Consider the following 27,175-nt stretch of genomic DNA (forward strand, 5'->3'; position numbering starts at 1 on the left):
GAAGCGAAGTCCGACTGACTCTTTTCCGGGAATCGGTTCTTTCGAATAGTTCATTTTGACAGAACCGGTTCAAATCAGATTCCGCGGTTCTTTTACTTCGAACGCAATCACGTGATCCCGACATCCGATGTCGCGTGTTCTAAAAGCTTTTTAAAAAAAATCTAAATCTTGATACTACGATATTATAACATTTAGGCTACTGCAATTTAATGTGCCCCAGTTTAATTTGTTGCAGCCATGATTCAGCTCATTAATAATATGTCGTTTCAAACCTTTTTCAATAATCAACGCTGCACGCACATCTTTCGAATACACATTTTTGCGCGTTATAAATTACATTTTATAAAACCAAGTGTGTGTGCGTTGATAAAACTGTCAAACAATCAAGTTGCAATCATTGCAGCACGTTTTATTTGAGAAATGTTTACTTACTTTCTCTCCAGTTCACCCCAAATGCTTGTAATATTCAAAATCAAAGTAGGTCTACTTTATTGACATTTGTTTTACATTGTTTCTATCTACAAGTTCACTTCGCTACTCGGCTCATTCCGATTCGGTTTTGTTCGAAATAAACGATTCAATGAATTGTTGACTCCAGAAACGGGCGACCGATTCAGCCCGATTCGTCAATGAATCCTTTAAAGGGGTCCTATTATGCTCTTTTACGAAGTCTTGATTTTGTTTTGGGGGTGTACTAGAACAGGCTTGTGTGAACCGGTTCAACTGATTCTTTGACGAGATCCGACTCAAACGAACGATTAATTCACGATTTGGAAAGTGGCTACTATGTGTTTCACAATCACACGACATTTACTTGCACAGTTATCCAATTTGAAAAGATAAAGAAACAGACAAACATTATTATTATTCGTTTATTTATCATATACTGGTATTTATCTTTATTTTAAAGGGGTCATATAATGCTGCTAAAAAGAACATTATTTTGTGTATTTGGTGTAATGAAATGTGTTTATGCGGTTTAATTTGGATTTTTCTTGGATTTTTCCTTCATACTGTTTGCAGTGATCTACAATCATAAGAGAAAAAGTTAATGGTTCACTAGGTCGTGTACTTTAAGAGTGGAGCTTTGACCACATGCGCTCTCTTTCATATCTTTTTTTGTTGCTTTTGGGAGGGTTTGCATGAATCTGGTCATCTTTTCTTATGAAAACAAATACATTTTCTTTTGCAGAAATGTTCCTGTACATTGTAGGTCTCATAGTCTTGTTGTATGTGTATCGGTGGTTCAGAGAACTGGGACGAGTTCCCAATAAATCGGAGAAGTTTGTGTTCATCACAGGCTGTGACACAGGTTTTGGGAATCTTCTGGCCAAACACACCTGGACACAAAGGGTTTCCGTGTCATCGCTGGCTGCTACACGGAGAAGGGAGAAGTTGAGCTGAAGAAGTGCTGCTCTGACAAACTCACAACGCTGCATTTGGACGTGACCAATAATTATAGCATCAAAAAAGCCGCAGACACCATTAAAACCCTGGTGGGAGAGAAGGGTATGTCACAGAAAGTAATTTTTACTTCTGAAGGATCATTTGACACTGAAGACTGGAGTAATGGCTGCTAAAAATTCAGCTTTGCATCACAGGAATAAATTGCATTTTGAAATATATTACAACAGAAAACAGTTATTTTAAATTGTAATAATATTTCACAATTTTACTGTTTTTACTGTATTTTTGAGCACATAAATGCAGCCTTGGTGAACATAAGAGACTTCATTAAAACGTTAAGAAATTAAGAATAAAATTTTAATTTAATTCCTGATTTTAAATGGATGCCTTTAAAAACTTTTATGCAAGATTTGATTTAAAAAGTAAAATTAAAATGTAAAGAAATTCATTTAATTGATCATTCATTAATTGGACATTTGATCATAAATGCATGTTATCCTATACACAATACATGTGTGTGGTAATGCATAATATATAGCTTAGACATGCACAATATATGGGTATTTCCAGAAACTTTAGATGATATTAATAACCAGTTTGTAACAAATGCAGTCATAAAGTCTCATTATTTGTCAGTTAATTTTGGTTTAGTTCTCAATCAAATAAATGTCTGAATACTTTCCGTACCCACTGTATATATATAAATGCTGTTAAACCAAAAGTTTCAGTTCTGTAAGCATAAACAGCCACTTCTCTATGCTGCACCTATGCAGCATATTGATGGAATAAACCTTTTTTTTTTTTTCATTTTCAGGGGACGTCTGGTTAGTATCGAGTAAAATTAAATATTTTCTTATTTGAGTGAAAATTTAATTTAATCTCAATATTTTTTAAACTCAATTTTTCTAAGGCATTTAGATTGTAGAAATAAATTTAATACAGAGAATCTTGACTTTAACATCTTTACGCATTATTTTGAACTCAAGGCCCACTCATTTCAAAAAGCGGACACTGCAAAAACGGTAATTTAATAGACATAAAGTCATTCTCAAGCAAACTGAAAAACAGCGTGCACAAAATATTTGTGCGATATTATAGTATGTATTCTCTTAATGGATAAAATATGGTAATTCTGAAGAAAATTGTTAGAAAACTATAATTATCAATAATGGACATGAAAAGTACCCTAATTATAGAATGACCCACATGTGAATCAATTAAAACCTTATTGTACATTTTTATAATATTGAATAGAAATAAAAACAAATTTTTAAAATGTTTTCTGTAACATTTTTGGCGAGTTTAATTTTTCCTGTATGATTTTCTAGATCACAAAGAAATATTTTTCCTTAATTTTACAGCATTTCAAACTTTTCCGGTATAAATATCCTCTCATTATCTCCAAAATATCTCAACTTTCTTGAGAGAATATTAAACCAGTAATATGATTATGTAAGCACAGAATTGAATACATTTCTTTAAAAGATTGATATAACACTCAGAGTTACTTTTATTACACCATCACCTTACCAGCATCACACTTGAGAAGCATGTGTTATTCAATCAGCTAAATCAGAACCTGTCAAAAGTGTCATTTCACCACATATTTTGACCACAGCTACAGTATAACATGGCCAAAGAAACCAAGTAATGAATGTGTAGAAGCCAAACTAGGCCATAGGGTATATTGCACAACCTCAGTGATGTTCATCGCTTGTGGTGCCCTTTGACCCCGGAGTCGGTTTGTGGCCCTTGAGCTCTTCTGCGCAGCGGGATCAGCACAGGAGTGAGAATCGGGGTTTCGGAAAAACAAGATCTACTGGATTTCACAGTGAAGGAGTATTGACAACTGCACTAGTCATGGTACGTTAGTCAATTCTGAACATGATCAGGTAATTTGTGTCTTTATTTCATTCATGTATAAAGCATAGTAGGGTTTAATGTGTGCGTGATTTGTTAATATTTCAGGGTTCAAAGCTAGAAATTATTTTTGCAATAAATCAGTGAAACAGTGAAATCGGTGAGAAAGGGGAACGTCTCGGGTTACGCATATAACCATAGTCCCCGAGAGGGAACTCGTGCTGCGTCCTCTAGCGGACACTATGGAGAATAGGCATGGCAAGGGGACGCAGCGTCTCGTTCCCTCTCGGGGAACTATGGTTATATGCGTAACCCGAGACGTTCCCCTTTCTCACCAGGCTAACAGGAATGCACCGCGGCATGGCTGAGTGGCCATTCCATTCCCCATAGTGTCCTCTAGAGGATGCAGCGCGAGTTCCCTAGAAGGGGAACATACCGTTATAGTTGCGACGCCACCTAGTGGCTGTTGAATGATTTGTATACAATTACGTTTTTGTTTAGCATTAAACAAATTAAATTATAAGTGTTTAGTTTCTAGCAAATATTCTATACTCTAAAATACGGTGTTAAATGCATGATTTAATGGAGGAATATTGTTGTATTAAATTATGAAAAAAATAATTTTGCATTAAGGTAATGAAGACTGTTTTGTAAACCAACGAGAATCTAAAGAAAACGTGCTTAATTGTCATAAAAATAATGCAAAGAATCGTAAAGATCTTATATGTGCTTAATTTTTTATCGAAATGTAAAAGTTTTTAGCGTTATTTTTTATTTTTTTGTGACAATCAGACAGCCAGACATTGTAACGTTATTGTGTTTCTCCACTTTTTTGTGTTTCTCCAACCAGTGCACGGTTGTGCACTATAATTTTAATGTGGTCAGTCCCGATGGAAGTTTATGCGTATAAACTTTCACACAGTAGCACAACCTGATTTGAACACAAACTGATCTGCCAGCAACACAAATTCAGTAGGGATGGGCGATACCTCTTATTTTATTTTCGATCCGATACCGATATTTTCAAGCCCAGTATCATCGATATCGGTACCTCTAAACTAAACTGATCTTTTAAATTAAAAGAATATATAATCAGTAATTATACTCGCTTAATATTTGATTTTAAAGCCATGTTTTTTAACATTTCATAGGCCTTTTTTGTTTACACTGTCATATTACTTCTATTTTTCCACTTAGAAGCTTATTTTACATACCGAATTTCTTCATAAGTAAATAAAATTAATGGTTAAAAAATGCACTTTAGAATCGATATTTTTATGTGAGGATCGATCCTTTCGATACAACATCAGTTGTGTTATTTATCACAGCTTTTGCTCTCTTGTCTCTTCTTTTAAAGTTAATAAAGTACCCTTGTTCTCTAGGTCCTTCTGGACTTTGTTCAGGTGAGAATGTAAACACTATCTCTTAAAATTAACCTGAAAAAAAAAAAAAAATATATATATATATATATATCAATAATATATAAAAAAATAAATGCATAAATCTACATAAAATCTGCTTAAAATGTATACAAATAAAAAAAGAAAAACAATAAAAAAATATTCACATAAAATTCTAAATAAAATCTAAATATTATATACATTTATTTTAAAAATAAAAATCTATAAATAAACGTATAAATAAAAAAACATCTAAATACAATTATGAATCTAAATAAAAATAAATAAATGTAAAATATAAATACATAAAGAAAATACATATTATACACACCTACAATTAATGTTTAAGATTTTCAAATATTTCTGCCATTATTTATTGACTGATTGATGAAAGTGGGGTCAAACACCAATGTCACAGTGTTTTTGTAATTACAATTGCATTTACCGTGGTAAATATCTAAGGGTAAGAAAAATTTGGAATTAAAAAATGTCCATGAATTAAGTCATGGGCATGTCTAGTAAATCTTTTTTAGTTATATTTTGCTTTAATAACATATTATTAGATATTCACATACACATTCAACATATTATTGAGTATTTCTCAAATCTAGTAAATGGAAGGAAAAAATGTTGCCTGAAAAGTCTACATGGAATTGTTTAGTTTTGTACATCATCACAGAACCAGGTCGATGTTTATTCAGCACAGCTTCACCCGTCTCCACCCGCGGGTGTTCTTCTGCGCGGATCTGCTGTGCTGCTGCGGTTCTCTGGCCGTTCTCGCGCTCGTCGCCGCCGTCTGGTTCTTCCGAGACTCACGAGGAACACGTCCTGGTGACGGGCTGCGATAGCGGCTTCGGACACCTCGCGGCGCGGCAGCTCGACCGGTGTTACGAGATTTTCAGTTTCCGAGATTTTCGGTTTCAGTGGGCGGAGCCAACATGAATATTCATGAGTTTCCCGGACATGCGCGTGGAACCAAGTGGAACTGAGAATTTCAGTTCACGCTCTTTGTATCTCAGCAGGTTTAATGGGATATTTTTAAAAAGGTAAATATTTTACAGCGTTGCACAAATATTCATGTATGCTCCGCCCACTGAAACAGAAAATCTCGGAAACTGAAAATCTCGTAACACCGGCGGGGTGTTCACTTACTCGCCGCGTGTCTCACGGAACCTGGTGCCTCCCCCAGACGGAAGACGCTTCTGCTCAATGTTACCGACAGCGCGAGCGCAGCGAGACCGGGGAGAGAGGTGAGACGGACAGTCAGATAGGGTGCCAGCTCGAGTCAAGCACAGCAAGAGATAAAGCCGAGATACAGGCACTTTGACGACCACACAGCCCTCAGACCAACTCATAAATCTGCAACTCTTGGACAAGCGCTTTTAGTTGACCTGGAGGAGCATCTTCAGCCAAATGCCATTCTCATACCACAGCTGCATCATTTATTATAGAACCACATACTTTCCTCATAATGCGCCTGACATGTTTGTTTGCAGACTTCAGTGACCTTTGACCTTAAAGGGATAGTTCACCCCAAAATCAATATTTGCTGACAGTTTACTCATGCACCTCGGGCCATCCAAGATGTAGATGAGTTTGTTTCTTCATGGGAACAGATTTGGAGAAATGTAGCATTGCATCACTTGCTCACCAGTGGATCCTCTTTAGTGAATGGGTGCCGTCAGAATGAGAGTCCAAACAGCTGATAAAAACATCACAATAATCCACACGACGCTATTGAAGTGAAAAGCTGTTTGTAGGAAACAAATCCATCATTAAGATGTTTTCACTTTAAACCAGCTTCTGGCCAGAATATCCATAATCCATAATAACACTTCCTCCAATGAAAAAGTCCTCCAATGTTACACTTTTACTATAAAACCATGGTTAATCTTCTTTGTATTTGTCTATTCTTTCTTTCTTTCTTCACTTCTCAAGACATTAACTGATGGACTGGAGTGGTGTGGATTATTGTGATGTTTTTATCAGCTGTTTGGACTCTTAATTCTGACGGCACCCATTCACTGCAGAGGATCCATTGGTGAGCAACAAACAGTTTAGCTACAAACTACAAAAGTACAGATATCACAGGTCATAAGGACTGAAATAAATTAATAAATGAATTCAAATATAAATAAAATACATAAAACATAAAAATATTTTAAAATTAATAAAAATAACATTTATTCTTTTATATTGCTAACTGTAACAACGTTTGTAGTTCGGGAAGAAGGAGGCGGGAACCGGCGAACGCTCAAAGAAAACTTTAATAATAAAATAAACACAAAACAGCGCGACAGCCCCTCGCATCCACAAACAGAACAATAACACAAAATAAAATCCAGGCCTGGTCCTCTCTCGTCTTTCACTGTCGTCACTCCTCCTTTTATCCTTCCGGAGCTCCTCCGTGGGACTCGAGACCGGTGAGTGGTGCAGGTGTCGCTCATCATCAATTACTCCACCGACCTCGCTCCGTTCCCACGGTTCTCGGCCTTGCCCCCACTCGTCACACTAACAAGCTTATCATCTGACTATCATTTAAAAAAGCCAAAAAATCAATTTCTAACTATGGTCATCAGTCACCACAACGTCAGTCTTTCTGAAGTTAACCTTGAATCACTTTGACATTTCACGGAGTAAAACTTTTAAACCGTGCCCATACTTCAACTTCTTTGAGATTTGCATCTTTACTTCAATGTCTAATAATAATAATGTATCTAAAATCATTTTATTCTCTCTTGCTGATATCAGGAGAGATATGATGCACTTTGGAGTGAACGGAAGTATCACTGAACCAGGCTTCTTCAAGACACAAGTAACAGATCTGAGCCTCACTGAAGATGATCTGAAGAAACGGTGGAGCAACCTCCCAACAGAGGTCAGGAGAGCCTACGGAGACTCATACCTGCAGGACTGTGAGTGCTTCTGGTGACATATCAATGCAGATTTCATGCAACACTACTTTAGAATTTGGAGATTTATATCATGATGCATTTAAAGGTATAGTTCATGCAAACATGCTCATCCAATGACACACATGATACTTGACTCACAACAATGTGACATCTCTGCACTTCTCTCAACCTTTTCCTCCAGATATAAAGTTGCAGGAGTTCTCCATGAAGATTCTGGCCAGTAGTGACCTTTCCAAAGTGACGTCATGCATGCAACACGCTCTTTCAGCACGTTATCCCCAAACACACTACAGTCTTCTGGATTCCCCTCTCGTACCTGCCTACATGTATAGCAGACATCTTCACCAACATTATAATGCCTTCCACGAAGGAGAGCTGAACAATTCTACAAAAATTACTGAAAACGGCACTGCAGCTCAACATATCAAGACAAGCATCTTTGTGAATTTTTGTCTTTGAAACGGATTGCTGTATGCAACAATTTTTACACAGCCCTGCATCTTGAAAAACAATTCTGCTGATTTGCAAAAAAAAAAAAGGCCTAATATTACCGAATTTGATGATGCTGAGTTCGAAAATATCATTAAAAACTTTCCATCATGCAAAGCAGTCAAATGTCAAAAGTTCATATCATCAAACTGCAAAATAGTGGAAAATGTGAAAAATCTGAATTAGGCATAAAATAATGTCTTTGGAATCATTCTTATGTGAAAATGGGCTGAGAATTGAACAAATGGTTGCAAACTGACTCAGAGGACGATGGGAATCATGTCTTCGTGGCAAGTTTTCTGCTGATTAGGGGGAAAATACAAGACGACTTCACCTTACAAATGGTTGTTGAAAGCAAAAATGCTATGAAATGCATCATATTTTGTGAGAAAGTGACATATAGAGCAAAACAGGCACTATTTTTTATTTTTTTGCAATGAGCATCTCAAAATTAGTAAGAAAAGTAATGGATTTCATTCAGCAAATATGATGCAGGGCAGTGCAATAATGAAATTAAAAATACATTTTATGCATTGTTGCATTTTCCATAAATAAAGCACCCTTTGGTGTCCCACAACACACTGATTCGTTCATGTATGTGTATTTTTTTAATAAAAAGTTTGACCGTGTCATTTTTAAGAAAAATGTCATAAATGGATATTCTGATGAAGACGAGACTTCTCCAATCATTTAGTTTGCTTAAACCCTACGCTCACATTCACCTGCCTCCAATTTGAGTCCAACACCTACATCTCAACATCAAATCAACAACCCATACATAAAACCAACATTTTTTAGTTATTTCTTTTTTAATAATCCATTACACTTGGATGTACGTACCAACACAGAAAACAATATAGTTTCACCTAGACTTTAAAATCATGACTTAACTTACTTAATCTGAACTTTTCTTTTAAATAAATAAAACCGAGCATTTGGATGGGTAATGTGCTTTCAAGGAATGACTCCAAATGGACTTAAAAATAATGGTTCTTTTTTGCCATTGATGGTTCCATGAAGAACCTTTTACATCCGTAAAGCCTTTATATTGCACAAAAGGCTCTTTATATTGGAAAAAGGCTGTTACTTACGCTAAGAGAGAGAAAAAGTATTTTTATTTTTTTGTAAGAACGGTTCACTAAAGGTGCTTGGGGGAACCAGAAATGGTTCATCTTCTATGGCATCACTGTGCAGCAAAAAAAAAAGCCTTTGCAAAGAGTGAAGAACAGGCTTGAAGAGAACCAAGAGCATAGATCTCAAAGCTCTCCATCAAGCAGCTCACTGACCTCCCAAAACGTAATCAAAATATCATCTTCCTTTTTTTTTTTTTTTTTCACATTACACACACTCCTAATAATCACTCCTCACTCACACACACTCATTTCCTCAATCCTATCAGTCAACACCAACTTCTGGAGAGTTTTTAAAGGCTTCTCTGTAACTAGTATCACCTGTCTTCACTAATTAACCCAACCCACATCATTTAGCTCATTAAAACCATACGGAAAAAGAGGGTTTCCTTGTTTTTTCTAGATTATAAAAATAATTTTAATTTAATATTGATGGACTATATATATATATATATATATATATATATGTGTATGTGTGTGTGTGTGTGTGTGTATGTATATCTCTTGTACATAAAAAAACTGGAACATTTCTTATAAAAACAAATTTATTTGATTTTTCACAGCAGCATTAATTTGTTTCCAGTTCCTTTCTATAGTCACATATCAGCATGTCAAGATGAATAAATTCATAATATTCATTAATATACAAAATCATTTAAAATATACTGACTTCACTGCCCATGCACTTCCATCAGATGGGAAAGTAAATATGAAAAGCCACTGAAACGCTGATGGGACATCAGAGATCTCCAGATATCACAGTCATAATCACATGCATATACATTTCAAGTATTATTTGAATATATAAAACAGAAGTGGTGTGTCTTCTACTTCTATTAAAATGTGTTTACAGCAGAATATGTCACTGCATCATCATATTTTTTAGAGTCGCTTTCTCTGGATCTCATATTTGGAGTAGTTTACCATTTCTGACATTATTTCCTCACCCTGATGTCACTTGAACCCCATATGCTGTTATTATGTGGAAAATAATCAGCTCTTTTTCACGCAATTCGGTGTCAGTTCCTTATAAAAACTATAACTTTAGAAGACTTAAAATATAATGCACAAGTCATCTGAGCAAGTTTTATGATACTTTTATGGTTGTTTTTGGAGCAGGTGAGTAAATAATTACAGAGTTTTCATTTTTGGGTGAACTATTCCTTTAATAGTACTGTGCTCTTTTTCTCGAATCTGGCCGTTCCACAGATGAGGTATATGTACATAAGTGATTCATATGCATTGTGTTTTCTCAGTTGTGAAAACGGATTAAAAAAATTATTCACCTAAAAATAAAAATTTGCACGGGAGGAAGTGTTATTATGAATTAGGAAGCAACGGTTTGAAGTTAAAAAATGTCTTAATAATGGATTTGTTTCTTACAAACACGCAGCTTTTCACTTCACAAGATATTAACTGATGGGCTGGAGTGGTGTGGATTATTGTGATGTTTTTATCAGCTGTTTGGACTCTCATTCTGACGGCACCCATTCACTGCAGAGGATCCATTGGTGAGCAATTGACGCAATGCTACATTTCTCCAAATCTGTTCTGATGAAGAAACAAACTCATCTACATCTTGGCCTGAGGGTGAATTTTCATTTTTGGGTGGACTGTTCCTTTAAGAAGAATCAGCTCAAATGGCAAAAGTCTCAGAGGGCTCTCAAAGCACTTTTCTCAGTATCGCTGGCATATGTATGTGTGTGTGTGCGAATCTCCAGGAATAAGTAATAATCTATTTCAAAATAACATCTGACCAGAGGATATCATCAAACAAAATCTTTTCAATTTACAAATGTACAAAAGGACTGTCATTCTGACGGCACCCATTCACTGCAGAGGATCCATTGGTGAGCAATTGACGCAATGCTACATTTCTCCAAATCTGTTCTGATGAAGAAACAAACTCATCTACATCTTGGCCTGAGGGTGAATTTTCATTTTTGGGTGGACTGTTCCTTTAAGAAGAATCAGCTCAAATGGCAAAAGTCTCAGAGGGCTCTCAAAGCACTTTTCTCAGTATCGCTGGCATATGTATGTGTGTGTGTGCGAATCTCCAGGAATAAGTAATAATCTATTTCAAAATAACATCTGACCAGAGGATATCATCAAACAAAATCTTTTCAATTTACAAATGTACAAAATATTCATAACATTCTCCTTCAGCAGCATCAGTGCAAAGATATACAAATATGACGTTACAATAATAATAAAAAAGAATCATACAACGTGAATTGGCATACAAAATATCAGAAGGCAAAGTCTCTTTCCTGTAGACTATACAAACATTTCATCTATTCTCATCTATACTTTTTTTTGTTTCAAAAATAATCTTAAATTGATTTCTGTCGTATGCAGGCTGCATATAAAAATAGATTCTGTGCAAGGGATGTTTCTTTGTATTTTCCCATGTGTGTGTGTGTGTGTGTGTGTGTGATGGTCATATTTCACTGTCCTCTTTAACCAGGTTGGCCGTGTCTCTGAAGGTGTCCTCCGTCGGTGAATACGCGCCGAGTTTCTCTCGCTTCTGGGGTTTGGGAGGAGGAACGAAAGGAGACGGCTGTGATGAAGAGCTGGCGTCTGCAGCTCCATGCGTCTGCTCATCCTGCATCTGACACAAACAATGATGATGTGAACTTAAACATTAGTATCAGTGAACACATGCACATCACTCTCACATCAAGACCCAAAAAATAGCATTTACATGCTGTTACTGCTACTGGAACAGTTACTGTCTCTCATGTGGAAATACTGCTGATGGTTTATTACAATGCATTTTAGTAATTAAGTGCTGTACTTGAAGGAGGTTTAATGAGCTGATTAATGACAAAAGCACACAGAAGCGCCAGTGTTATTTTAATACGGCTGATATTCTATTATAGTTGTTCATTTTTATGTTTTCTGATTTCATGCTAATTTTAGTTAAAGCTTTAGTAATTCTGTTATTTTTATTAGTTTTTCTATATAGTTTTAGTTTATTTAGTTCTAGTTATTTTAGTAAAAACAAAAATGAAAATGAGAATTGTTGCCTTGGCAAGTAGCTGAAATGAAATACATTTAGTACTAAAATTACTACAACGAAAAGCGAAATAAATTGAAGCAAAAAAGAAATATTTAAAAACAAAAAACTAATAAAATGACAAAAGGGCAAAGTTACTCAAATTAATTTGAAAACATACAAAAAATGTTTTTAAAATAAATGCTATGATAGCATATACAAAATTTTTAAAATATTTTATTTCAGGCAATCTTTGTTTTATTTCAAGAGATAATTTTTTTATGGTTTTAGTTTTAATTTTAGCTAATGATAATAACCCTGAAGACTGGAATAAACTATGGAATGTAGGTCATGTGACTCTTTTGTCGGACTTTATATTGACTTCTGTTGCTTTTTTAATATTTATCGATTAAACGATGTCTTTCTCTTTTCTGCATGTCATTTATGTTCTAGCTTATGTACTAATCTTGCTATAAACTTTCCATTGTGTATTATAAATATTGGCTTCTATGACAAAATGATTGTGATTAAAAAAATGTGTCTGCTTAATGACAAAATGTCCTTGATTGCTTGACTTTTCACAACGGTTTCTTGTTTCACTCCTTATTAGTTTTGTTTAGAGAAGTTAAGTTATAAATCAATGTTTACATAAATATGGCAAATATTAATCTAAATTTTAATGTGCATAGAAATGTGGTCAATATTCAATTTCCTGCAATAAAAACAATCACGATGTAATATTTGAAGTTGCCTTTGACTTGCTACTCACCTCTGAATATGTAGGGTTTTCAAATGTTGTGCTTGGCTTCAGTTTTCTTTTAAAGAAACTCCATTTGGACTCCTGCAAAAAAAAAAAAAAAAAAAAAAATAAAAAAATATATATAAAAAAACACACACACACACACAGTATATACATATATATATATACACACACACACATATATATATATATATATATATATACAGTATATATAAATAAAAAAATAAAATAAAATACAACATGGTCACATGATGGAGAAACCACAGGAAATAATGGCTAAACTGTGGACAATTGTTCAGATGCTCCCACCTGTGTGGTCGTTTGCTCTGCAGCTCCGCTCTTCACCTCCACTGCTTGTTCATGAGCGGTATATGTAGGGTTTGAGAAGTTATTCTCCACCTGGTCACCGCTGATGTTCACAGTGACCTGTATGAAGCACAGAAACACAAAACTCAACACAAGACCCGCTCAGGTGGAAAAGGTTTGATTTATACTGTAAGCAGTGTCGAGAGGGTTTCTAGAAGCAAGTATACCTGTGTAGCGTGTATTACTGCTGGATCGCTGGCTGAGCCGGCTGCAGTCGAGTACAGAGGATTCTCAAATGTGATTGGCTGCCTACCAGAGTCTGCGAAATTCTCATCCTAATAATGAAAAACAGAGAATTCGGATAAGACACAAAGAAAATGTCTTACATAAATATTTTCAGTAGTTGTTATTTATCAATGCTACAGCCCACAGCTAGCTATAGACTGATATCAGCCACATCAATTAAATCGGTCAATATTTTGGGCACTTAAATCTGAGATTATCAGCAGATAACCATGCTCACTTGGTAATAAACAGAAGCCGTCTGCTGTTCAAAAGATTTTGTAATGTTTCTGAATGTCTCTTTTGTATGTATTTGATCAAAAATACAGTATACACCGTAATATTGTAAAATATTATAACAGTTTGAAGTAACCGTTTTCTTTTTGAATATCTTTTTAAATGTAATTTATTCCTGTGATCAAAGCTGAATTTTCAGCATCATTACTCCAGTCTTCAGTGTCACATGATCCTTCAGAAATCATTCTAATATACAGATTTGCTGCTCAAGAAACATTTCTTATTATTATTAATATTGAAAACAGAAAGTTCAAAAAAGAGCATTTATTTCAAATATAAATCTTTTGTAACTATAAATCTCTTTACTATCATTTTTGATCAATTTAAAGGTGACATATCATGAAAATCTGACTTTTCCAGGTTTTAAGTGCTATAATCAGGTCCCTCACAGAACACTATTTAGAGTCCCAGCAACAGAGCAGTGGATTTATTGATTTATTTACTGTATATTACGCTGCCACGCTGATCTAAAATAAACATGCGGTTTATTTCCCAGCTTTTTACCTTCACAGACATAACTGACTGTTTTTGAAACTCATGTGTGTTTTTAATGTGAACGTGTGTGTGAATGAGAACTTAGTTTAGTACTCACATGCTGTGACAGCCGCTTTCTGTACGTGAGCACTCAGAAAACCATATATCAGAAGTTTAAACTAATATTGTTTAAAACGCATGATTTCAGCGCGATAAACATGATAATCAATCAGGGGGCGGGGAGCAGCAGCTCATTTGCATTTAAAGAGACATTCTGGGGACACCAGAGACTTATATTACATATTGTAAAAAGGGGCATAATATGTCTCCTTTAATGCATCCTTGGTGAATAGAAGCATTAATTTCTTTGTAACACTTACTGACTCCAAACTTTTGCAAAAGAGCCTACCCTATCATTTCCATTAACATTAAAGGGGTCATATGATGCGATTTCATTTTTTCCTTTCTCTTTGGAGTGTTACAAGCTGTTCGTATCACTGATTTAATTACCGTCATTTTCTCATTTGATCGGTCGATGACTACTTTTAACAGAATCTTCTAGCCTAAAGTTTTCATTGTGATTAATGATACAGCAGAATCCTATTAGAAACTAGTGCACTTATAAGTCATGGAAATGATAACATTAACACTGGGGTCAAAAGGTCAACCAGGGATTTAACGCCTCATAGATAAGTCAAGAAAAATGTGCTGAGTGCACTTAACGATCCAGGAGTCATAAATTACTGTTAATTCAGCACAAAAGAGCACATTTACCAGCTGCATGGCCCTGTCGATGAACGACACTCCCAGAGTCTGAGGCTCCAGGTCCATCGTGACATTGTCACCTGAATGAAACGACACTCCATTTCCTGTGTCTGCCGACTTCACCAGGCTGCTCAGACTAAGAGAAACAGAAAAACAGTGGAGAAAAAAAATTGGTACATGAAAATTACACCAACTCAAAAACTGCTTTTGCTGATCAGAGACACAAAAGCATCTTTTAATGCTCTCTTTGATCTAATCTAATGACATGGAACTTCACAGAGAAATAAAAAGCAGATTAAATCCATCGCAATATTGAAGATGTTGCTTAATTGCAAATATGACAAATATGAATATTCAATATAACAGAGCCTATGCAGTAAGTTAACTTTAGTAGGCGGCAACCTACAAATTTTTAACTAGATGTTGTTTTGATGTTACAAAATATTTCTATTTCAAATAAATGCTTTTGAACTTTCTATTCATCAAAGATTTCTGAAAAAAACACATTACACTTTCCACGAAAATATTAAGCGGCACAACTGTTTTCAAAATTGATCATACTAATGTTTCATGAGCAGCAAATCAGCATATTAGAATGATTTCTGAAGGATCATGTGACACTGAAGACTGGAATAATGATGCTAAAAATTCAGCTTTGATCACAGGAATAAATTAATATATTCAAATAGAAAACAGTTATTTTAATTTGCAATAATATTTCACAATATCACTGTTTTTAACTATTTTTGATAAGATAAATGCAGCCTTGGTGAGTTTCAAAAACATTTAAAAACCTTAGCTAACGCAAAATTCTGAACGGTTGTGTATTTGGACACTCAAGTCATTTATTTGGCTATGATGAGCAAAATATCAAACCAAGTGGCATTTATTTTAAGGAAATAAGCACTTTTCAAGCAACAAAATCGCCAAAATAATTCATAATATTTACAATAGATATGCTGTTCATACATCCACTAAAAGCACATCAAGACCGGTTGGTTAAAGTGAAGTCATATGTTTTTAAGCGAGGCTTTATGGTTCAGCTCAACTGTAGGTAGTTGAGTGGCATGTTTGTGTTGTACCTGGGTAGTTTAGGCATTGACGGGATGAGAGAGCCGGTGCGCTTGTAGTTGAGGAAAACTCCCACAACCAGAGCTCCAGTAATCAGAATAATAACCACTGCTAACAGGACGGTCACAGCTACACACACACACACACACACACACAGTATGTAAGACATATGAGTGCAGTCTCACTACTCTTCATTTGAATTTAACATGCTGAACGAGCTGGTTAGAGTAACCAGAGTGGATAAATAACAGCATCACATGTTACAACCGTGAGTAAGAGTGTTTACTCAACACTTACAATGAAACATTTTTATAACTAATTAACAAGTAAGGGTTTGTTTACCTGTCCCTGCAGGAGCACCTCTAGACTTCCCCATTTCACAGTAACTACCCGAGTATCCGTATGAACACCTGAGGAGCAAAAACACTGACCTGTTAGAGACAATCTGACACTGACAAAACCAATTTCTCTTTTATTCTAAAAATAAATAATAATTTCATTCCATGTCCATAAAGGGGTCACAGCATGCATCTTTAAACAGTTTATTTAACTACATTTTTACCTTGTGTACATTTGTAATGTTAATAGTTTCTTTTCCAGAAATAATCATTTCGATTTTGGACCATTGCTACATGTGTTCATGCTTTCAGATGTATTTATATGTTGCTAATGTTCAGAACGAGTCATTTCAGAAGCTTAGTTCAAACAAATTGTAATTTTTAAAAATGTAATTTGAATGTAATAATTTTTAAAATATTTAAATGATTAAATTATTATGAGTTCATATTAAATATTGCAGCAGTCATTGATCACTAAATATCTATCTATCTATCTATCTATCTATACATACTACCATGTACATGTGGGAAGTATCACCTATATCAATATAGATACTGATGCATCCGTTAAATAGATTTTTTTTCAATTTCTGATGATAAAATGAGTAATTATAGCATTGTTAACATTTCATAGGCCTATACTTCATATTTATTATAATAGGTTTATATGAAGGTATGTACAGTATGTATAAATATATATATATACACCATTTGTATTGTTTTATTCATATATCTGACATCAGTCATTTTAGCAGCTTAGTTTAATTAGTCTTTTTTACATAGCCTTTTTTCATTGGGGTGGAAGTACTAAGTTCTAAAAGTTCCAGCAAGTTGTCATAGAACAATGAACACATCTCTTAAAATGTCAATGAAAATATGATTCCTCATGATATGAGCCCTTTAAATAACGGCTGTGATGCTCTACACTAGCGTTCACACTCACTTGCACTTCGGCAGGCCTCCCTCATCAGTGTAGCATGTTCCTCCGTTCATGCATCTGCATGCAAGCGGCATGGACACCTCTGCCTCAATGGCTACAGGTGCAAGGCACGCCATGAATGAATGCAACACAGCCACAATGTAATCAAACACTCACTTTTATCTCAGTATCAATGCACTGAAGTCAAAACACCACGATAATAATGAAAACATGCAGTAGTAGCAGCACATGCATGTATGTTATGAAATGGACTGATGGGATGCAATGTAGCCAGTCAGCTCTTCTCATAAACTAACAGCAGTGGGCATCTGTTCATCTCTTACCGGCATCACATTCATTCTTGTTGAAAGCGAGCAGCGTGGAGCCCTGCGGACAGGCACAGGTGTATCCACCCGGCCGCAGCAAACACAAGTGACTGCAGACACTCTGACAGGGGTTGAGCACTGCAAGAGAATGTGAACGGTGATTTACTATTACTATTACAGGAATTATCTTTGGCTAAAAGAAATGCGGTGAAAAGGAACTGAGGAATTGGCACTTTCATTCAGCTTAATTCACCTCAGATGTGGTTTCTACACAGTTGTTATTGTGTATAATGACAAATGCAAAACCACTATCATGACCATATAGACCTATTTAGACATATAAGTCATTTATTGCTAATATATATATATAATTTTTTTTTTCATTTATATATATAAAATGCATAGCCATATCAATTGCAAGCCTTATCAGGTATTAAATAATGTCTAACTGCAATAAATTACATTTTAAAATACATTAAAAAAGAAAACCATTCTTTTAAACTGCAAAAATATTAGCAAAATTTATATTTTTTAACTGTATTTTTGATCAAATAAACGCAGCCTTCGTGAGCAAAAGTGACTTTTTTCAAAAACATAAAATAAATCTTAATTATTCTGTTTTTTAGTGCCTTTACTTTTATTTTCAATACAATATTTGAAAATGAAAATATTATATTAAAAGATAAGAAGAAAGGCACTAAAACCATAATAATTAATATAGCATATACCAATTAAAATATTACATTAAAAGATAAAAAAGAAGGCACTAAAAACCAGAATTAAGGTTCATAACTATCCATTTTAATTTCAAGTCTTTTTTGTAAATCAGGTATTAAATACTGACCGATTCATAATTCATACATTTTTAAAAATAATATTCCATCAAAACAAATATAAAAAGGGGAAATAAATGAGATGATATGAAAATGAACTACCTTATTTGTGTAGTATTTTATTCAATGAATTATCCAAATATAGGCTTTAACACAACAATGTTTTCACTAAATTTAACTAAATAACTATATTGTGATATACTGTCAGTGTGACATAAAACTATTCATACTAGAATACAATATGTGACCCTGGACCACAAAACCAGTCTTAAGCGTCAATTTGTTTTAATTGAGATGTATACATCATCTGAAAGCTAAATAAATAAGTCTTCCATTGATGTATGGTTTGTTAGGATAGGACAATATTTGGCCGAGATACAACTATTTGAAAATCTGGAATCTGAGGGTGCAAAAAAATCTAAATATTGAGAAAATATTTACAAAATATCTTCATGGAAAATGAACTTTATTTAATATCCTAATGATTTTTAGCATAAAAGAAAAATCGATAATTTTGACCCATACAATGTATTTTTGGCTATTGCTACAAATATACCCCAGCGACTTAAGACTGGTTTTGTGCTCCAGGGTCACATATAATATTTGTTTCACTTGACACAGCACAATGTAGTAATGTATTGAGACGTAAGGATTCCCGGTCTCACCCGAGTGGTTGTGTCGGTGCTGCTGGTAGATGCGTACTTGAGTCAGCCAGGGGTTTATGGTCAACACCTTCACCTTGTCTCCTTTCCCGAACTTATCTTTTTTCCACACTTCTCCCTTCTCTTTAGTCGTCCAGTACACGTGTCCCTCGAACACATCCAGACTGTAGGGGTGACCGATGTCTGCAATAACAACAAACGTGAGAACATTGGCCAGTCAAAAGCAGTTTTGGGATGTATTGCTCCGATGTCTCACCTCCTGATATGATGATTTGCCGGTCTGTTCCGTCCACTTTCATCGATTCAATGATGTTTTCTTTTGAGTCACACCAGTAGATGCGGTTTTCATTCAGGTAGTCCAAAGCTAAACCAGTAGGCCAGCCCAGATCTTCATCTAACAGCACCTCTCTGTGCTGGCCATCCATCCACGCCGTCTCAATCTTGGGCTTTCTGCCCCAGTCGGTCCAGAACATCTTACTATAACAGATACATGCACAAAATAATGCTCATTATTGACAACAACAGTATGAGTTTTGAAGAATCAGAGTTCCCACACCGTATGATCAATGAATTTTCAATTATATTGTAAGTTGTTTTGTGATTATTAGATAAGTGCTTAAGATTTTTTTATTTTTATAAGATGTATTAATTTTATTTCCATGACTTTTCCAAGACCTAAAAATCACAATTTTAAAAATGTCATAACCATGCCATCCCTCGAGGCTGTTTACTATATTTAATCCCAAAATACAGTAAATATATAGTTTAATATACAGTATTTTAATCTCAAATGAGCAGTTATATATTCATATTCTTACCCTAGACTAGGATTGACCACAATAGCGGCTGGCTGATCAAGATCGCTGTGAATTAACCACTTTCTGTAACGTCCATCCAGTTTTGCCACTTCGATTCTATTAGTGCCAGCATCTGTCCAGTAAATATGGCTAATGGAAAAGACAAAACACATAGCAGAAGGACTTTTTATTTCTCTGGAACTGTCCCAGTAACCAGTTAGACAATCTGCATCAGAGCTCAAGTACAGTAACGTTTAGAGAAGTATTTCACGTACCCTCCAATCCAGTCCACAGCGATGCCGTCAGGGCTGGAGATGTATCTGAGGTTCAGGTCCACCTCCTTTACAGGATTATTTCCATGGTCATCAAACGTGGTCATGTAGGCCCTCTTAATCGCACCGAACTCTGAGCCTCGTCCCAACACTGTCCAGTACACTATACCTGAAAAATCATTTTCAGAAATGTCAAATTATGCTTCAGTTTGAATACATAACCTGATTACAGAAACACAATAATACAACAGTGCAACAGTGATCATGTTTTCAGGAACTTTGGTTGGTTTGGCAGGAATTTCAAAACATACTTCAGTAAAGAGTTCAAGTCACAAACCAAACCAACCAGATCCGAGATGGATTTTTTTTTAATTTCCAGAAACTTCTTGTTTTGCTCAGTGTTGTTATTGTTAACCTAAAACTAAAAAAAAATAAAAAATTTTGTTAACTGAAATAAAATAAAATATAAATATTAGATGAAAACCTAAACGTAAATAAACATTACAAAATTTGAAATGTTGCAACTAAATGAAATAAAGTAAGTTGAAGTTGAAGTACTGAAATTACTTAAAATAAATAAATAAACAAACAAACAAAAAAAACTAATAGAAAAATAACAAAAATAATAAAAACGACTAAAACTGAATATGAAAACTAAAAATGAAAAAATAAAAGCTATTAATAATAATAGCAAAATATTAATAATAACTATAATAGTATATACATAATACAAAAGTTTCTCTGCGCTAAGTGTTATTATTTTTTAACTAAAACTATTAAAACAAACAAACAAAAAAACTAATAAAAAAATAACAAAAATAATAAAAACGACAAAACGACTAAAACTGAATATGAAAACTAAAAATGCAAAAATAAAAGCTATTAATAATAATAGCAAAATATTAATAATAACTATAATAGTATATAAATAATACAAACATTTCTCTACGCTAAGTGTTATTATTTTTGAACTAAAACTATTAAAAATAATTTTCATTAAATGAAGCTGAAAGCTGAAATCAAATAAAACACAAATATTAGAAGGAAACTTAACCTTAAAACCTAAATGAAAATTTGAAAATAAAAATAAAATGCTGCTTAAGTTGAAGTACTAAAGTACTTCAGTAAAATAAGTTGAAGTTGAAGTAATAAAATTACTAAAACCAAAACAAATAAAAATAAATTAAAGCTAAATAGAAAATAAAATAATAATGATAAAAGGAGATAAAGTTATTAAAATGAAAATTACAATGAAAACTGATATACAAAAACTGATATAAAATATAAAAATAAAGGCTAATTCAAAACATGAATAAGTACTACAATAGTATACAAATAATACCAAAATAACCATAGTTCTGCTCTATTGTGCTGTAAATTGTGCTTCCCTGTGCTACATCTGCCTGAAACATTAAACATATGTGTCATAATAGATGAGATATCCCGTGAATATTGTCTTACTTAGACCGAGGCCTTCTGGGTCCCACAGGTAGTCCAGTGCCTGAATGTGCTCTGCATTATCCACATAATCTGAGTACTGCGCCGATGAGAGATTAAATCGACGGATCCGCACGTTATCAGGCAATAACAAGACGGGAGGATTTCCTGAGAAAAAAACACACAGGGAGCAAAAGAAACAACAGAAGAGTGAGCAAGTGACACGTTAAATTGTGACGTTATTAAAGCCTAGTTACTTGAATTGCTGCCTACATTTGTAGCTACAGGTGAGTTCATATTTACCATTGTTTGTTGAATTATCACAGGCAAAAATCCAGTCATTTAAATAGGAATTTACACAATCAGAAATATTGCACGAGGGTAAAAGATTTCCCCATTTAGGTTTGACCAACGCAAAGCTGCTTGGTTTGAAAGTGACTTCTGTATGAGCATAAATATGTATCAAATTAATAGAGCATTCGCATTTAGCATTAGCAGGTTGCTAAGCTAACACCTCGCTACTAAAAAAAAAAACATAAAAAGTTGCATTTTATTGCATTATATCTGATATCTTTTATAACTAAAAATAGGAAAGTATACTTTCAGTCTACTTTTTATGTACTTCTCAGAAATGTGCTTTATGTACTTCTCAGAAATATACTTAGAATGACGTTTAAGTATACTTGACTTATACTTAGAAAAATTTTAGCTATACTTGTGCTCCGGGAATCCATGGTTTCATTGTTAAATGGTAGGAGGCGCTATTACACATCTTCTGTACAGAATATCCAAAACACAAGCGGTGAAGAAGAAACCGAAACAACAAGAACTTTAAAAATAAACTTGAAGTATACTTCTTTTTGGTAAGGGATGCCATTCAAATTATATTAGAAAATGAAAGTTTACAACGTTAAACATACAAATATTGGATAAAATAGTCAATTTTCAGTCAATTTTTGAAATGCTTTGTAATATTTTGTTGTTCTTTTTTTTTTGAATATACATTTGATGGCAAAAATTTTTTTCAGTCATTCTGATTTTTTTATACTCATCACTGAATAAATTATATTTATATTTAAAATAAAATATTTATATTTGTAATTAACGTTTCTCTCGTCTTTTTTTTCAGTTGAGCTTGCCGCAGTGCATTATGGGATTGCCTTCTCCCTGAAGGACACATGCAATGCTGCTTGAATCTGGCCTAAAGATGATATCTTAAAATGCAGGAAAATTATAATGTAGCATTTTAGAATATTTAAAATAGAATGCTAAATATGACAACGATAAAAGAGGCAGATATATAAGAAACAGAGAAAGAAAGAATGGTATAAAGAAAGAGCAGGAGGCTGTAAAATGTAAAAAAAAAGAGAAGTAATAAACCACAGGCCTCACCCTCAGCAGCGCATTCGACTCCCAGCTGCTCTCCCACTGATCGAAACCCTTCAGCGCAGAAACACTCATAACTGCCCTTAGTGTTCCTGCACAGCTGTGGACATGTCCCGTAAATCTCACACTCGTTCACATCTGCAGATGAGCAGAAAACACCTCACATTATACATACAGGAAGCATTTCAATTCATAACGCTGTGGTAACATTATACAAGAACACACTTCTTGTGTTGCTTTCATGCAGACAGAAAAGTGTCCATGCAAAGGACGGAATAAAAGAAAAATATATCACTAGTTTTCTGTAGAGCTGGTTTATAGCTGAATCAAATTTGTTTCATGATTGAGGAATTTTCCAACATCGACACTGTCAGTGAACTGAATTGAATCCAGGGTTATTATAGTCAACTTAAACTAAAATGAAAACTAAAACCATACAAAAACATTCTTGTTACTCGAAATAAAACAAATGTTTACTGGAATAAAATAAAATACAAAAAACTAAACTTTTAAAAAAATTATTTCAGTTAGTTGTCGCAATATTTTTCATTTTAATTTAGTTTAAATTGATGTACTAAAATAACTAAATGTATATATATATATATATATACACACACACTACATAATTTATTATTATTATTAAAAATAAACAATAAAAATGACAAACCCTTCCCCCCCCAAAAAAAATCTTTTAACTCAAGTGAACATTAAAATGGAAAATACAAAAAATAAAAACTAATTCAACATATTAATATAAACTATAATAGTATGTCAGTTATATTAAAATAACACTGAACTAACTTGAGCTAAATAATGGTACTATTGTACCTGTAGAGCTGCTTATAGCTAAATTGATTTTTTTATATAATTGTTGAACTTTGAAACATTGACACTGTTTTTGAACTAATCGGAGCTAAATAATGATAACTGCCTTCTGTAGTGATCTTTACAGCTAAAATTAAAGTCTTTTTATTATTGCTGAATTTTGCAAGTGTTATTTTCCTGTTTATTTCAGTGAAGCTGCTTTGAAACAATCTGTATTTTATAAAGCGCTTTATAGATAAATGTGGCTTGACTTGGGTTTGAAGATCAGTCGCTGGAGCCCCTACAGCAGTGCCTGTTGTCCTGATTGGCTTCCGGAGTACCACTATAAGCCCGTTTTACTGTAAATATTGAGGTCTTCTAATAAAGAAAGTATTCAGATGATTCACAAACCATCGCAGGTGTTCTTGTCCTCCGGGTTGGGTTTATATCCAGTTCTACAGGAGCAAATAAAGCCCCCAGTCGACAAATCCGTGCAGTTATGCTCACACAGATTCTCACTGCATGTGCGCCCATGGCCATAGTCTAACAGAGACAGACGAAGAAATGTTACAAAGACGTGCAGGAAAACAGGATCTAGTCCTCTAAGCTTTTTGTCTTTCTTGGAGCTTCATCCATGTTTGTTCACTCAAGAAAGAAAATAAGAAACAACGTGTGGGTGAGTGAATGAACAAAACTCACAGCAGCCGAGTTCATCGGTCTGGTCTTCACAGTCGTCATAGTCGTCGCAGGCGTACTGCAGAGGAATGCACTGACCGTTCCCACATTTATACTCGTCTGCAGAGCAGGGCCCATGTGTGGGAGTCACACCTGAGGAACCATTCACACAAAACAGGGTGCTTTACTAGTTTCAATAGAATTTAGGGAATTTAAAAGGTATAATTAGGTAAATACTACATATGGTTAACTATCTATTAACTGTTCCTCACAATGCTCCGGCCTCTCGTCGGTTCCATCACCGCAGTCATCTATAGAGTTGCAGAGCTCGTGACTGTAGATGCAGCGGGTGTTATCACAACGGAAACGGAAAGGAGGATCACATGAGATGTCCACTGAGGAGACAAGAAACATGACGTTTGTGCACTTTGTTCCACATCTAAAATGCCAAAAGTTGGATTTTACTAGGTTATTTAGCTGATGTATATTATACAAATTATATTAGAAAAAGAAGGTTTACAAAGATGATGATTTAGACAATATGATTTAGATAATACAAGATGTATATAATGATGGGTAGATGGATGGATGTGTAGATTGATAAATTGATAGATTGATAGATCTTAAATTAGAGCTTTTCTCTAAATGTTTTGCCCAGTGGTTTACTTAATCATCCCAACCTGGCAACCATGCACATGTGCTCTCTCTACATTATGGATATACCGCTGATGAGCTGAAAACACCTGCAAACATTTAAGTTGGAGCTGAGCAACTGAGATATTCTGCTCAAATAAAAGTGTAATACAGCCAGACTGTTTACTTTCAGTCGATTGTGCTGTTTTCTGTGACTAAATCTGTGAGTTGATCAGGGTTGCCAGGTCCATGCAACAAAACCTGCCCAACTGATAATCAAAACTAGCCCAATCATGTCTTTTTCTGCTGTCCCCCCAGCATTCTATTTCTCACAGGGGTGAGAGGAGGATTGTTTAACATGTAGACTAAAAAAACAACCCGCCGCAACAGTGTAAAAAATTTCGCAGGAAAACCGCACACTTGGCAACACTGGAGTTGATGTTCTCTCGATTTGTGCTTATATGAAAGTGCAATAATTCTAACGAAATGTTAAAAAAATGTAATTAAAATTAAATTACAATAATTATTATTATATGTCTGAGCAATATTTAAACCATTTAAACCAGTGGTCGCCAACCCGTCGATCGCGATCGTAGATCTTTATCACTGTCCCAGTAGATCCCGAAAAAAAAAAGTAAAATAAGTACAAAAATGCATTACATTTATGGGGTTATATTAATGTATCACTGAAGGGAACTGTCTTCGATGGCAATGGCATTTTCTTCTCCTCCGTATAAAGCACAATTCTGCTTTGTTTACAGCGGTAAACAAGGAAACGCTATATTGCGGAATTGGGCTACTTTAACACTGTTGCCGCGGGTTGTTGTTCATGTCCGCGGGTTGAAGCGACCCCAATAACGTGATATTTAGTCCCTGGAATGTGAATTTTACTGGAAGATCGCCGCCGAAAAACGTGTATTTTACCCCCGGAATGCGATTTTTACAGGCGAACCCTCCTCGAAACGCGATTGGACTAGTTTTATTGCGAAAAACCTGGCAACCCTGTTCATTAGTGCCACCTGCTGTCAGAGAGTGCGTCTCATTCAGACCTGCTGTTCAGACCTGCTTCGTGCAGATGTTTTATGTAGCAAATAAATAAATAACACCTAAAGTCAGACCATTCTGTCCATTCTGTTAATCCTGAAATTAATCTAAATCAAATCAAAAACAACTGCCCGTGCAGATCATGATTAAAATGCAGTGGTTGCCTCTAATTTCAAATGGCTAGATATTTTTGTTTAAAGCCAGTTTGTTTGTTATAAAGCAAATAGCCAATAAATAAATTTGCTTAAAAATCAGTATCAGTATCAGAATCCAATTTGCTAGTAAAAAAAAAAAGAAAGAAAGAAAGAAAAGAAAATCTGAATTCTGAATCAGCTATGAGCGCGTCATCACTAATTAAAATACTAAGTAAAAGGCCTAAAATTTGAAGTACAATCTGGGATGTCGTTTTCTATCAATTCTTCAATAGGTAGATCTTGTCTTTCATAAAGGCCGAGGTCAGGGATCTTGGACCTAAAAAGGTTGGTGACCACTGGTCTAAAGCGACGCAACAGCTTTAAGGACCCAGTCACTTGAGAACAGAGTTCAGTCAAACGAAACGTCTCCAGGCAGCATGGCAAAGACACAGCCGCAATTATGCCTTTTCTGTTTGCATGTTTGTAATTGTTTCTTTTATTTAGAATCATAAATTGTGTAATTAGGGGCAGTGAATGGAAATCCAGAACATTTCGCTGTCTACTAGTCTGATCTCTCCCGAGTATCTACAGTCTTTCAACTCTTAGCCCTGAAGCCTTCTGAAGTGTTTTATTCTCCTGTGACTGGATGCCTCTGAAAACTGAAGCGCGTTGTGTAAAAATGTATTTATTTTTGTTTTGTTCCAATAATTGCATTGTTAAAGATGTTTTTCCCCCTCACTGTCGTTTTCACACGCTGTTGA

The 27,175-nt window shown here is 34.7% G+C and overlaps 1 protein-coding gene and 2 pseudogenes across 1 annotated transcript in view; 2 read left to right on the forward strand and 1 right to left on the reverse strand.

Moving 5' to 3' along the window:
* Positions 1–1,194: 1,194 nt before the first annotated feature.
* On the forward strand, positions 1,195–5,515 carry LOC107707599 (17-beta-hydroxysteroid dehydrogenase type 6 pseudogene; annotated as a pseudogene).
* A 276-nt stretch (positions 5,516–5,791) lies between these two features.
* Positions 5,792–8,108, forward strand: LOC107707606 (11-cis retinol dehydrogenase-like; annotated as a pseudogene).
* Positions 8,109–11,102: 2,994 nt separating this feature from the next.
* Positions 11,103–27,175, reverse strand: part of LOC107707600 (low-density lipoprotein receptor-related protein 2-like) — a 129,243-nt gene continuing 113,170 nt past the window's right edge. The window contains exons 62-79 of the mRNA XM_016511677.1: positions 24,876–24,998; positions 24,628–24,756; positions 24,340–24,471; positions 23,131–23,262; positions 21,763–21,906; positions 20,305–20,470; positions 20,051–20,179; positions 19,489–19,709; positions 19,236–19,415; positions 17,756–17,875; positions 17,436–17,526; positions 16,497–16,564; positions 16,166–16,283; positions 15,093–15,219; positions 13,493–13,600; positions 13,269–13,385; positions 12,969–13,040; positions 11,103–11,812 (exon numbers count right to left, since the gene is read on the reverse strand). Coding sequence (XP_016367163.1) covers positions 11,642–11,812; positions 12,969–13,040; positions 13,269–13,385; positions 13,493–13,600; positions 15,093–15,219; positions 16,166–16,283; positions 16,497–16,564; positions 17,436–17,526; positions 17,756–17,875; positions 19,236–19,415; positions 19,489–19,709; positions 20,051–20,179; positions 20,305–20,470; positions 21,763–21,906; positions 23,131–23,262; positions 24,340–24,471; positions 24,628–24,756; positions 24,876–24,998 — 2,348 coding nt within the window. The 3' untranslated portion in view covers positions 11,103–11,641. The remainder of the gene's footprint in view (positions 11,813–12,968; positions 13,041–13,268; positions 13,386–13,492; positions 13,601–15,092; positions 15,220–16,165; positions 16,284–16,496; positions 16,565–17,435; positions 17,527–17,755; positions 17,876–19,235; positions 19,416–19,488; positions 19,710–20,050; positions 20,180–20,304; positions 20,471–21,762; positions 21,907–23,130; positions 23,263–24,339; positions 24,472–24,627; positions 24,757–24,875; positions 24,999–27,175) is intronic.

The sequence above is a fragment of the Sinocyclocheilus rhinocerous genome, unplaced genomic scaffold (assembly GCF_001515625.1).
Source record: "Sinocyclocheilus rhinocerous isolate Xijiao unplaced genomic scaffold, SAMN03320098_v1.1 scaffold2400, whole genome shotgun sequence".
In the NCBI taxonomy this organism is placed as follows: Eukaryota; Metazoa; Chordata; class Actinopteri; order Cypriniformes; family Cyprinidae; genus Sinocyclocheilus; species Sinocyclocheilus rhinocerous.